The following is an 11,956-nucleotide window of genomic DNA, read 5'->3' on the forward strand; positions in this document are numbered from 1 at the left end:
ATGTGAGACCTATCGTGCAGCCCACGGGCGAACGCCCCAGGCGGATATGTGATTATTCTTGTGTTACATTATACATACGAAGACGGTTACAAACCAACTTGATACGTGCGGTGCTGAACGTGCTTCCTTGAATTCAAGGCCGCGCGCGCGAACGGCGTTTTCGCGAGGGACATGTCTATTGGAAGCGGCACTTTTATCTTTGGTAGGCTCTCGCAGCGCCAGCGGTCCGCCCGGGCTGTGCGACCACGGCGCGCTGCAGTGATGCTCCACAGTCTCTGCTGAGGTGCTGCCGGCATTTTATTTCGTGAAGGGCCCTTGCACGCGGCCTGCAAACAGTAACAGAACACGCTGTGCAATTGGCGCAGGGTATGGCTCTCTGGTGCACACACCCGGCTTCCGCTTCAGGCGGCGCGTGGAAGGGTACATTTCTGGATACCAGCGGGTCTTCTGGCAGGGCTCGACCGACCACAGGCGCGCCTTGCGTTGTGCATGGCGGCTGACCCGATGACATCTGGGCGGTGCATAGCTGCGGGCTTGCAATCATGCTGGCAGCTGCCCTAGGAAATTGTTTAGGCAGCACTGCTAGTCCATTCCACGCTCTGCTGATCACTCGGACCCTGCCAACCTGACTTTGTTCCTTGTTTTTCGTGCTGACAATTGCAGGGGGACGCCGGAAGCGCCCGGCCGCACGGTCACACTGACGCCAGTGGAGGGCGCTCGGACGGTGAGTGGTGGTGCAGCACAGCAGCACACCCATAAGAGGCACCTCAATGGCGGCTTGTTGTTGGTTTTCGACTTGAAATGGGTCTGTCGCACCAATGGCTTGCTTCCCATCCGACCCCGTGCTTTCGCAGTGGGGAGTGGCGTTTGAGCTGGAGGGGAACGAGGAGGAGGTGGCATGCACCATCAAGGTATGCAGCTGACGTGCCATGGGGGAGGGCTGCGTTGGGACACCTGCTCCCGCCATGCATACGCACATATGCACCCCTGGATTCATGCGCATGCAGTTGCTCAAATGCACCCAGCGTCAGGCCTTGTCCCACCCCCTCTCCCCTTGCCCTTCGTTGCTGGCCTGACGCATTATGTGATGCCAACTTTGTAGTACCTGGAGTGGCGTGAAAAGCAGTACGACGTGCGCAAGTTTGTGGATGTAATCTCCAAGACTGGCGAGGTGCTCGTCACAGGGGCGCTCTGTTACATAGCCACTGACTCGCCCGCAAACGCCAACTGGCTCGGGCCGGCGCCGCTGCCGGCGATCGCAGCACAGGTGAGCGAGGCAGTCGCCGCGCAGGCTGCCGACCGCGATCGTGGCGCAGGCGGCGAGTGCTTGAAGCCCGCACGCTTTGGTGGTGTCGCGCCATGGTGGTGTTGTGACAAAGTGTGATAGAGCATGCGTCCCTCGTGGAGCAGCTTCTGGTGCACCTCCTCGCTTGCCAGCCCCTTATTTGCTCGGCGACTCCTCACTGCCGTTTCGCACATGTTCACTGCAGATCGCCACTTCCAGGGGCCCTTCTGGTCCTAATTACGAGTACGTGTACAAGCTTGCGGGCGTTATGAGAGCAATGGGTGTGGAGGATGCGGAGCTGTTTCAGCTGGAGGAGCACGTCAGGCAGCTTGTGCAGCTTGTGCAGCAGCAGCAGCAGCAGCAGCAGCAGCAGCAGCAGCAGCAGGAGCAGGAGCAGCAGCAGCAGCAGCAGCAGGTGAGCGACGCTCATGGGCCGCAGCTCATTAGCAGCGTGGAGCAAGGGAAGCTTGGTGGCGATCATCACGCAGGGACAATACAGCTTGAGGCGGTGTCGCGTACGAGCATGCCGGCTTCTCACAGTGCAGCGTTCCTGCAGTGGCTGCAGCCATCGTCAACAGAGGCTTGAGCGCTGGCTCTGTACATCATGACCTGCATGTGAACTTCGATTGAGTTGTATTGTAAAAATGAGGAGTTCAGGATGAGACACTGCGCGTCTGGTGGCAATGGGCCTGCGTCTGGGCGTGCCCTGGACAAACATGCGCTTGCGTTGTGGCGGTGCCGCCATGAGCAAAGCACGCCCAGCACGTGAAGCAAGCAAACGGCTTTGTTGCCACGCAGCTCTGCACCAAATACATTTCGATGCTCACGACATTTTTGGACATCACTCGCACACCACGTCAGTGACGCCTGCCAAGCAGGGCAACATACAGATCAGGCGGGGCGGGCTCCACAGAGGTGCTATCAGAAGGGAGACAAGTTTGACACCTGTAAACATCTTGCTGCAATGGCGGACCCCACTGCCGCGCCTATGTAGCAAGTAGCCTTGATGCAGGACGTCAATGGATGGCTGAAGAAGCAGCGGGAAGCCATCAAGTTACTAGAAGATGGTCTGATAGAGGGCAATAACGCGCTCCAAGCAAAGTGAGGCACGGCCGTGCTGCGCCAAGTCAAACGCGCTGGGGCGACAGCAGAGGTGTCGACGCTCAAGCAGCATGGCACGTGGCCGGGGCTGGGCGCATCGCCGACACTTTCTCCCACCTGCATGCTTCCTTTGCGGTTTTGCCGGGCTTCTTACATGGACTTAATCGCTGTGCATCACGCAGGGATGCTCGCATACAGCAGCTCGAGCGCGAGAACGCCCTGGCGGGGGACGAGCTCAAGCAGCTGCGTGCGGACGCGACGCAGGCGGCCAGCCTGCGGGGACAGCTGCAGCAGCAGCTGCAGGGCGCCACAATCGACTGTAACACCGCGCAGCTCGACGCCAGCTCGCTGCGCCAGCAGCTGGAGCAAGCCCGCGCTGCGGCGGCCGCGGCGGCCGCTGCCCAGCAGCAGCAGATTGCGGCGCTGCAGCAGCAGGTGGCGGCGCTGCAGACGCAGGTGGAACAGGCGCGTGGCGAGGCGGCCGGCGCGGCCGGTGCACTTGTGCTGGTGGAGCGCCTTCAGCAGCAGCTGAGCCAGGCGAACGACGACGCGGCGCGCCTGCAGGCAACCAACTCGCAGTACGCCCGCCAGCTGCGCGCTGCGGCCGCGGCGCGGCAGGGCGCGGAGGACGCGCGTCAGGCGGCCGAGGCGGCGGCGGCTGAAGCGCAGCTGCGGCTGGGGCGCGCGCAGGAGCAGGTCAAGAATGCGCCCTTCGAGCTCGCAGAGCGCACCAGCCTGAGGGAGCACGTGCGCGGCCTCAAGGCGCTCCTGGTCGAGGAGCAGAAGCGGGCCTGCGAGCTGGAGCGCCAGCTCAGGGGCGCGGCGGAGGGCGCGCAGCTGCTCACCCCCGAGCCCGGCGGCGGCAGCGCGGAGCAGCGGCCGGGCGGCGGGCACGACTTGCGGTGGTACAAGATCCGGCACAACAAGCTGAAGCAGGAGGTCGAGGTGCTGCGGCGCGCGCTGCAGGTGCGCGACGCCGAGCAGCCGCCGGCTGGCGTACGTCCCAGCAGCCACGGTGGCAGCAACGGCAGTGGCGGCGGCGGCGGCGGCGGCAGCAGCGGCGGGGTTGTGATTGGAACTGCGGGGCTCCCTGAGCATGTACAGCAGGCGCAGCGACAGCGCGGCAGCAGTGGCGGAAGGCCTCTGGACGAACAGGAGGAAGCTGAGGACGAGGACGAGCAGCAGCATCCTGGCGCGGCAGTCCTGGCAGCAGTAGCTGCAGCAGCGGCAGCCGCGCGCACTGCGCAAGCGGCTGCTGCACGGGCCGCGCAGGGCGTCCCCCGCACTACAGCAGCAGCTGCAGCAGCACCATCAGCAGCAGCATTAGCAGCCGCAGCAGCACCACCACCACGGGATGGTGCATTTGCCTCCGCTGCGTCGGACCCACCCGTTTGCACAGTCGCAACACCCGCCACTCATGCCCAGCCTGCCACCGGGCCGCAGCAGCGGGGGGCGCAACACGAGGTCTCAGCGTCGGCGGACTCGCCTGCGCGTGACGGCTTACCGAGCCATCAGCAGGAACCTCAGGAGCGGGGGACTCCCCAATCTCGTCAGAGGCAGCGGCCAGCGGCACGACTTGCGCAGCCAGTCAAGCGGCTTAGGCTCGAGCAGCGGCTGGAGGGCATGCCTGAACTGCAGCAGCTGGCCACAGACGACACGACCGCGCCCGACGGCAGCGACCAGCGCCCTGCTAGGCTCGTCAGCCCGGCGGACGCCGGCCCTGGCGCCTGCTCTGACGGTGGCTGTGGCACGCAGCCGGGGTCGGACGAGCCGCCGTCGGACGAGCCGCCCTGGGCGTCTCCGCGCAGCGTCGAGCAGCTGCCGCGCCACCGGGCATCTCAAGCAGCGGCCACGGCGGCGCCAGGCGCCGTAGCAGCGGGAGGAGAGGATGGGGCAGCGGTGCGCTCAGGCGGCGCGGCGCAAGTGCTGAGAGGTGGAGGCAGGCAGGCATTTGACGCTCCGCCACAACAGTGCGAGGTTTTGCCCGGCATGCAGCAGGCGGGCAGCAGCGCAGGCGCGCTGGGTGTAATTCACGGCCAACAGGCCAGGGGCGCCGCGATTCTCTTTGGTCATCCCGGTGCAGGAAGCGGCGGAGGCCTGGCCGTGCGCAGGCTACCTGGTAGTACGCCAGTAGCCCCACCCATGCAGCCGCAGCCGCTGCAGCAGGAGCAGCAGCAGGAGCAGCAGCAGCAGCAGCAGCAGCAGCAGCAGCAGCAGCCACGTCAGCAGCAAGAGCAGCAGCAGCAGCAGCAATGTCAGCAGCAGCAGCAGCAGCAGCCACGTCAGCAGCCGTTGAGCGCGCGCCTGCTTCAGCGGGGTCCGGGGTCGTCGGCGCAGCAGCTGCCGCTGAGCGCACCTGCGCGGGTGCTCCTCCAGCAGCAGCAGCGACAGCAGCAGCAGCAGCAGCAGCAGCAGCAGCAGCAGCAGCCCACCTACAAGTTCAACGAGGTGGTCCGCGGCCGCGCCGCGCGCGACGCGCTGCCGGCCTTCTCCTGCCACGCGTGCCGCGCCTGGTATGAGGCCATCCATTCATGGGGCGCCTCGCAGGGCGGCCTCCCCGAGCCGGTGCGGCCGCGCTGCGGCCACCAGGACGCGTTGCCGCGGGGGCTGCCAGGAGCGGACCAAATACTGCAGCACGTGTCGCGCCACAGGGCGCGCTTTGCGCGGCCGGAGACGCAGGACGGGTACTGGGACCTGGGTTTCATGGACTCCCTGGACTCGAGATACGTGGAGCAGCAGCAGGTGGCCGCGCAGCATAATCGGCAACGTGCAGAGCAGCAGGAGGCAGAGGATGGCGACATGCAGCACCTCCCGGACCCGTTGCCTCTTGCATGAACACTGCACGGTTGGGGAGTGCAACAGGAATTATTGCAGCGTGTGCTTGTTACCTCCTCACATGGTTGTGGACGACAGGTCAGCGCGCCATCATGGCTTTTTCAAGAGGGTAATCTTCACACGAGTTGGCACGGGATGCTACGCTCGCATTGTTTCGAAGAGGCGAAGTGTATAGTTCCCTGTGATAGTTTTTCAGTGGCATGGCAGGTGCACTGCTTCTTGAAAAGCATGTGTTGGCCATGAAGTAGTGTTACAGACGCAATTTGAAAGCGTGCTGCTCACTCGTGTTGACAAGCTTGTTTCTCAGCACCTCCAGGCACATTCCGCAACGGCGTGTCACCAGTGCGGGCCACACACGTCAAGCGCCTGACGGGCAGCAAGGGCTCGTAGCCACATGTGAATCATGGGATCGCTGGGCTGAGTGGCAAAGTGGTCTTCAGGTGATGCATCGCCTGGCGTGCATTAGGGCGGAGGGCGCATCCATGCATGCCATCATGCCATTCCTAGCAACACCCTGTCGTGCCCATGGAAGGCTCGAGCCCATGAGGCATCTAAGTGGCCCACAACCTCAATTTGTGTAGAACATGTGCGAGAAAATCCTGAACTGCTCGCACACTCCCTCGTGCCCCTCACCCAACGGCGCCCGATCGTGTCCGTGACCCAACAGCACACCTGGTCAAAGCGGTGAGTCGGCTTCGCGACCAGCTTGGCGGGAACCGGGGTGCGAATGCTCCCGGGTTAAGAGCATCAGCAGGATGGCAGAGGATCTAATAATCAGAGCTTTGTGTGGGGCGTCGGGATGCGGGCCTGTTGCCACGTCAAGCTAGCCGCGGCGACGTGCAATTCAGCAATGGGCCGTCGCGCGCGGCCGGACAGCATAAGCCCTCAGCCATCAGCTGTGGCCCTTTCAGTGCATCATATCATCTCCATATATCTCGAGTTATTTCAATTCATTTTGCCTTGCACGTAATAGCGCAAACGCATTTCGGAGCCCGTCACAGTTGGATGGGACTCGGACAGCACACCCGACAGCAGGCTCCCGCGCCCTAGCAACACCGCTCTGCCCGTGTGATGACAAGAACTTCTACACACTCATGACTTGTTTGTTAATAGGCAGAAGCACCAGGCCCGCACGACCACCTTGGCTGCACATTCCGATCATCGTTCTTGCAGTCTCGTCGCTCCTCGGGCCCTCGCTCGCGGCAGCAGCCATGAACTTGACACAAAGATCATGCACGTACGCCGGGCCGTACTCGCTGCTGCTGCGCACACCCGCGTGCTTCATGGGCCCACCACGGAGGAGGTCAACTCCTCTTGGGAGGCCCTGCGGGCCAGAGCTGTGCAGCCTGCGTGGACCTGGTCCCAGCATGCTCCCGCGGCCGCTGCCCATGGACGCACCGTGCGACACGCCGCGCGCGAGCCCGGTGGCGACGGGCGCAGCGGGCGCACGCGCGTCCGCGTCGGCGCCAGTGAGCCACGGCGAGGCGGAGAAGTGGTGGAAGAAGGACTCGGAGCTCTGGGTTGACTGCCACACAGAGCAGGAGTTTGAGCAGGCGGTCACAACGGGCGATCGGCTCGTGCTTGTTGGTGGGTGTGCGGCAGGGAATCTGGCGTCACTCCGCAAAACGCGGTCCGTTCTGTGGCTGCATGCTGCCGCATGAGCTAGACCTTGCGGGTTGCGGCCTTGGCTTGCCCCTAAATCCACCTCCATGGCCCCATCAGCTGCTGCGGAGCAGCGCGAAGACACACCATGCGCCACCGGCAGGCCAATGCGCGCGCCTGGCGGCGGTCCCCCAACCCCCAACGAGCCACCCATGCCCATGCGGCACCGCCCATGCGCGCAGACTTTTTTGCGACCTGGTGCAATGGCTGCCAGCGCTCTTACCCTGAGCTCTGCAAGTACGCCAAGGACCCCGAGCTGTCGTCACAGGTCAAATTCGTCAAGGTGCGTGCAGCAGCCGGACCCTGTGGCATCTTTTGCATGGGGTCCCGCCCGAGCCAACAGCGGCAGGCTGCGCCAGCCAATGGGCTGCTTGCCCACCATGTGCTGGAAAGAGGGTGGCCGTGGCTGTCGAAGCATCACAGGTTCTGCCGGGTCAGAAAACGGGCATGGCCTCAAGCCATGGGGTTGTCAGCAGCAGGCGCATGCGGTAGACTGGCAAACCTGCATTTCTATGGTCATCCCTGCGCCACCCCAAGCCGTTTCCCCTTCTGTGCCGCCGCCTGACCCCAGGTATGCATTGAGGAGCTCAAGCGGCCAGCCAAGGAGGCGGGCATCAAGTCGCTACCGCATGCGGTGGTCTATGACCCAAAGCGCGGCAAGCTGGTGGGCATCGACGTGCCGCCCTCCAAGGTCAAGAACCTGAAGGTCAACCTCATGGTGAGGTGCTTCTGCTGTGTTGTTACAGAGCAGGGTCGTGATTGTGGTTGTATGAGGAGAAGGGTCCGCCCTGGCGCGCTGAAGAGACAGGCTGTGCAGGCCTTTCTGCAGGCGTTGGCCGCAGCACAGGCAACCCCAGCAGCAGGCAGCCTTCGTCATCCCCTCTGCCAATATGCATTCTACCCCTTTTTGAAAGACTCAACTTCCCTCCCAAGGGTCAACTTCTTCTGATGTTTGAAATCCCTCCGTCCCCCACACGTGAACACCAGGTGATCCTCAAAAACCGCAGCATGGACTTCAAGTTGGACCCCAACGGCTTCGTGATCCCCGTGCCCCCGCAGCCCAAGGGCGCGCAGGAGGCCGAGGCCGCCGCCCGCCGCGCCGCCGCCGCCGCGCTCGAGTCCGCGACCACGGGGCTCGGCGCCAAGCTGCTGCAGGGCGTTGAGGGCGCCGCGGCGGCGGCGGCGGCGACGGGGGCGGCGGTGGCGGACGCGGTGGCCACGACGGCGGAGGCGGCGGCGCCGCTGGTGGCGCCGGCGGACCCCGTGCTGGCCGCGGCCAAGGCGGAGTTTCTCAAGCGGTTCGGGTCGCGGTACGGCTACAGCGGCCGTATTGACGCGCTGTACCCAGCAGAGGTGAGGGTTCATGGTGTTACGCTTTGCTGGGGGATTCCTCGCCGTGCCGGTATCGATCATCTGCACAGCCGCACAGTGCCTGCGTTGCAGGCGGCCCGCCGACACCACCCGGACTCCTTGTCGTTTGTCGTTCGCCAGCAATGCGCTCGGACGCTGCGCACGCCGCGCGCTCAGTTGCGCGTTCCTGGGCTGACTGCCTGGAGGCCCAAACGCCCTGAACCCTAACCCCGCTTGGTTTCTGGTGACCTCTGATCAGGTGGGGTCCCGCATGGAGCCGCACGAGCACTACCTGGACTACACCGGCAGCAGCGTCTACGCCAATAGCCAGCTGGAGGCGATCTTCAGGGAGCTGCGCGGCCACCTGTTCGGCAACCCCCACAGCGCCAACCCCTCGTCCTCGTTCGCCAGCGAGAGGGTGGAGGCGGCGCGAGACCTGGTGCTCAAGTGAGGGCGCGCGCGCGGGTGTGTGTGTGTGTGTGTGTGTGTGTGTGTGTGTGTGTGCGTGCGTGTGTGCGTGTGCGTGCACCATGTGGGCCAGGTTGTGACTACCAGCCGCTGTGCATTGATCCTACGCCCAGCCTCTGGCCGGGCCGGGGCCAAACCGCACCTCCCGGCATTCAAACCGCGGCGCGCGACAGGTGGTTCAACGCGGACCCCGCGGAGTACCAAGTTGTGTTCACGCGTTCCGCCACCGACGCGCTGAAGATCGTGGGGGAGACCTACCCCTGGGGCCCCCAGTCCGAGTTTGCTTACCTGCGGGAGAACCACAACAGCGTGCTGGGGGTCAGGGAGTACGCAATGGCGAAAGGCGGCAGGTGGGCGGGCGCGCGTGCGTGCCTTGGGGACTGCGATTTGCAAAGCATCCCTCCCAGCTCGCTGGCTGTCTGAGAGGGTTTCTTGTTTCTGATTTTGGGGCGGCTATCTAGAGAGAGAGAGCCTGCAGGGCGTGGGAGTGAGCGGTGGCCGGCGTTGGCTTGCCGCCAAGGGGGGCAGTTTTAAGGACCGTGTGTGTGTGTGTGTGTGTGTGTGTGTGTGTGTGTGTGAGCGGGGGAGCGTGCGGGCTGAGAGGCTGCCGCCACGCGGGTCCTATCGGCTGCTGGGATCGCAGGACGCGTTGTCTGGGCGAAGGGCCGAGTTCTTCGCAAGCGCCGGGTCCCTTCTGAAGCTTTGAGCATGCAAGCACACCGCACACCCTCACGACCGCGGTTGACAGTGACAAACACCCACTCGGCTGCGCAGGTTCCACGCCGTGAACGAGACGAGTGTGGAGTCGTGGGTGCGGGACAGCAGCGGCGCCGACATCACAAAGTTCCTGGACGCCACCTCACTCAGCAGCGGGCGGCGGCAGGTGCGCGAGGCGGCGCACCTTCGCGCCCAATCCAGTCAGCCAGCATGCTGGGCATGGCTGCCTTGGCCCGCGCCGAGCAAGAGGGCCCTCGGCCTGTGCCACCGGAGGGGACCTCGGTCCAAGCGCGCGTGCGCGCGCACGCGCGGCGCGCGCGCCGTGGTGGGTGATCGCGTTTTCCTCACCGACGCGTCTCGTCACACGTGCAGGTGCCTCCTCCCGAGGACGACGACGGCACCGTGAATAACCTGTTTGCCTTCCCGGCAGAGGACAACTTCGCAGGTGAGCTTCAAGTAGGCTGAGAGCCCCTTGTACAAGCGCACTGTCCGCACGCAGGCGTCGGCTCCCACGAGAGCTGCGGGCGGCCACGTACATGCATGGGCGCAATGATACAACCTGCACCGGGCCCGCGCCAAAATTGACCACAACGGCGGCCCTCGACCTCGTTTGCATGCAAACAAAAGGTATTGGTCTCACCCACATCCTGAGATACAACGCCCCTCCCCTCACCTGGCCACAATCGCAGGCGTCAAGTACCCGCTGTCCTGGATCAACGCAGTCAAGGCCAAGTCGCGGCCGGGGCGGCGGTGGCGGGTGCTGCTGGACGCGGCGGCCTACGTGCCCACGCAGCCCCTGGACCTCAGCAGCGTGCGGCCCGATTTTGTGTCCATGTCTTTCTACAAGGTGGGCTGGGCCTCGGGGGGGGGGGCCGATCGCCGAGCACTGCAGAGGGCTTGACAAGGGGGGCAAAATAGGTGCCGCACACAACTGCGGATGTGGGCCATGATTTTTAGTGAAGGTTGTGTTCGAGGACGGGGTGCTCAGGGAAGGGGCTGTGTGGGCGGGGCTTCGAGCTGCCCCGAAGAGAGCGCAGGCGTGGCGTTGGTCGGGGTATCTGCGCTAACCAGTGATGTCCGTATCCCATAGCTGCTGAGCTGCAGGGTGTGTCGTACCACCCCAATTGTTCAACAAGGCCCCATCACAATCGCGGCGCCGTGCCCTCCACCTCCTTCCATTTGACGCCCCCTCACCCCTCACGCCTCAATCCTCACCCCTCACGCCCTCAGATCTTCGGCTACCCGACGGGCCTGGGCGCCCTCATCGTGCGCGTGGACGCCGCGGCAGACCTCAAAAAGGTGACGCCCGCACCCGCCCCCTTCCACCCCCTCCCCCTTGCAAACAGCACCTCACGACACACGCTCGCGCATGCCGCACTGCCAGCGCCCCCACGCCGCCCACCCCCCCTCTTCTTGCAAACCCGCCTGCACAACTGCCCCCGTCTGTCCCTCTCCTGCGCGACTGAATAACACCCCCCGCGCCAGATGTTCTGGGGCGGCGGCAGCGTGGCGCTGGCGACCAGCGCGGGCGACTTCCACGTGCTCAAGTGCCGGCCCAGCGAGATGCTGGAGGACGGCACGGTCAGCTTCCTGGACATCGCGGCGCTGCGGCACGGGTTCGACCTGATGACAAACCTGGGGGGCACACACGCGATACAGGTGAGGGGCGAGGGTGTGTTTCAAACGCATGTGTGTGCGTGTGTGTGGTGTGTTGTATGCGTGGCGTGTATATCTGTGTGAGTGAGCCTGGGAGAGAGTGAGTCTGGGAGAGAGTGAATCTCACTCTCTCCCAGACTTGTGTGTGTGGGTGCGTGGATGCGTGCGTGCGTGCGTGCGTGCGCGCGTGTGTGTTGTGCGTGCGTGCGTGCGTGCGTGCGTGCGTGCGTGTGTGTGTGTGTGTGTGTGCGCGCGCGCGCATCCATCGCCTTGTCACCTCAATCCTGAACCCGCTACCCTGTACCCCCCGCGCAGGGCCACGTGGAGTCCCTGCGCGCGTGGACCCACCAGGCCCTCATCAGCCTGCGCCATGCCAACGGGCAGCCCGTGGTGGCCCTCTTCGGGAAGCACCACCTGCCGGAGGCCGCCAAGGTGCAGGGCGGCATCTTCAACTTCGCGCTGCTCAAGCCCGACGGCTCACGTGAGTCTCACCCGCGCGACGCAGGTGTTTTTGGGAGGGGGAAACGGGGCGGGGCGAGCACCCGCGCGCCTGCAACCGCTTGCGGCATATGTGATTCGAAAAAACATACGTTTACAATCGCTTCTGAATCTATCCGCCCCCGCAGTCTTCTCCTACAAGTCGTTCGAGGTCGCCGCCGCGGAGGCCGGCCTCCACGTCCGCACCGGCGCGGAGTGCAACCCTGGCGCCTGCTACGCCTACCTGGGGGTGGCCGAGGCCGAGGTCGAGGCGCTGGCTGGCACCAAGGAGGGCTGCCATGACGACGTGGAGTATGCGCACGTGGCGCGGGCGGTTGTGCCGGCCATGCACGGCGCGGTGGAGAGCATGGACATGGCGGACGGGCGGCACGTGCGGATGTGAGC

At 64.6% G+C, this 11,956-nt stretch overlaps 2 protein-coding genes across 2 annotated transcripts; both read left to right on the forward strand.

The window, feature by feature from the left end:
• Nucleotides 1-818: 818 nt before the first annotated feature.
• MNEG_8998 (hypothetical protein) lies at nt 819-5,221 on the forward strand (the record flags this gene model as incomplete). The annotated part of the gene is made up of 6 exons (XM_014042529.1): nt 819-911; nt 1,103-1,267; nt 1,491-1,700; nt 2,585-3,352; nt 4,142-4,319; nt 4,470-5,221. The coding sequence occupies 6 exons, from the start codon at nt 819-821 to the stop codon at nt 5,219-5,221; spliced, it is 2,166 nt and encodes a 721-aa protein (XP_013897983.1).
• Nucleotides 5,222-6,609: 1,388 nt separating this feature from the next.
• Nucleotides 6,610-11,954, forward strand: MNEG_8999 (hypothetical protein; the record flags this gene model as incomplete). Its single annotated transcript, XM_014042530.1, has 13 exons — nt 6,610-6,808; nt 7,066-7,166; nt 7,455-7,601; nt 7,871-8,236; nt 8,493-8,680; nt 8,875-9,051; nt 9,476-9,584; nt 9,791-9,863; nt 10,108-10,265; nt 10,649-10,717; nt 10,904-11,077; nt 11,390-11,555; nt 11,701-11,954. The coding sequence occupies 13 exons, from the start codon at nt 6,610-6,612 to the stop codon at nt 11,952-11,954; spliced, it is 2,181 nt and encodes a 726-aa protein (XP_013897984.1).
• Between the last annotated feature and the right edge of the window lie 2 nt (nt 11,955-11,956).

The sequence above is a fragment of the Monoraphidium neglectum genome, assembly GCF_000611645.1.
Source record: "Monoraphidium neglectum strain SAG 48.87 unplaced genomic scaffold scaffold01783, whole genome shotgun sequence".
In the NCBI taxonomy this organism is placed as follows: Eukaryota; Viridiplantae; Chlorophyta; class Chlorophyceae; order Sphaeropleales; family Selenastraceae; genus Monoraphidium; species Monoraphidium neglectum.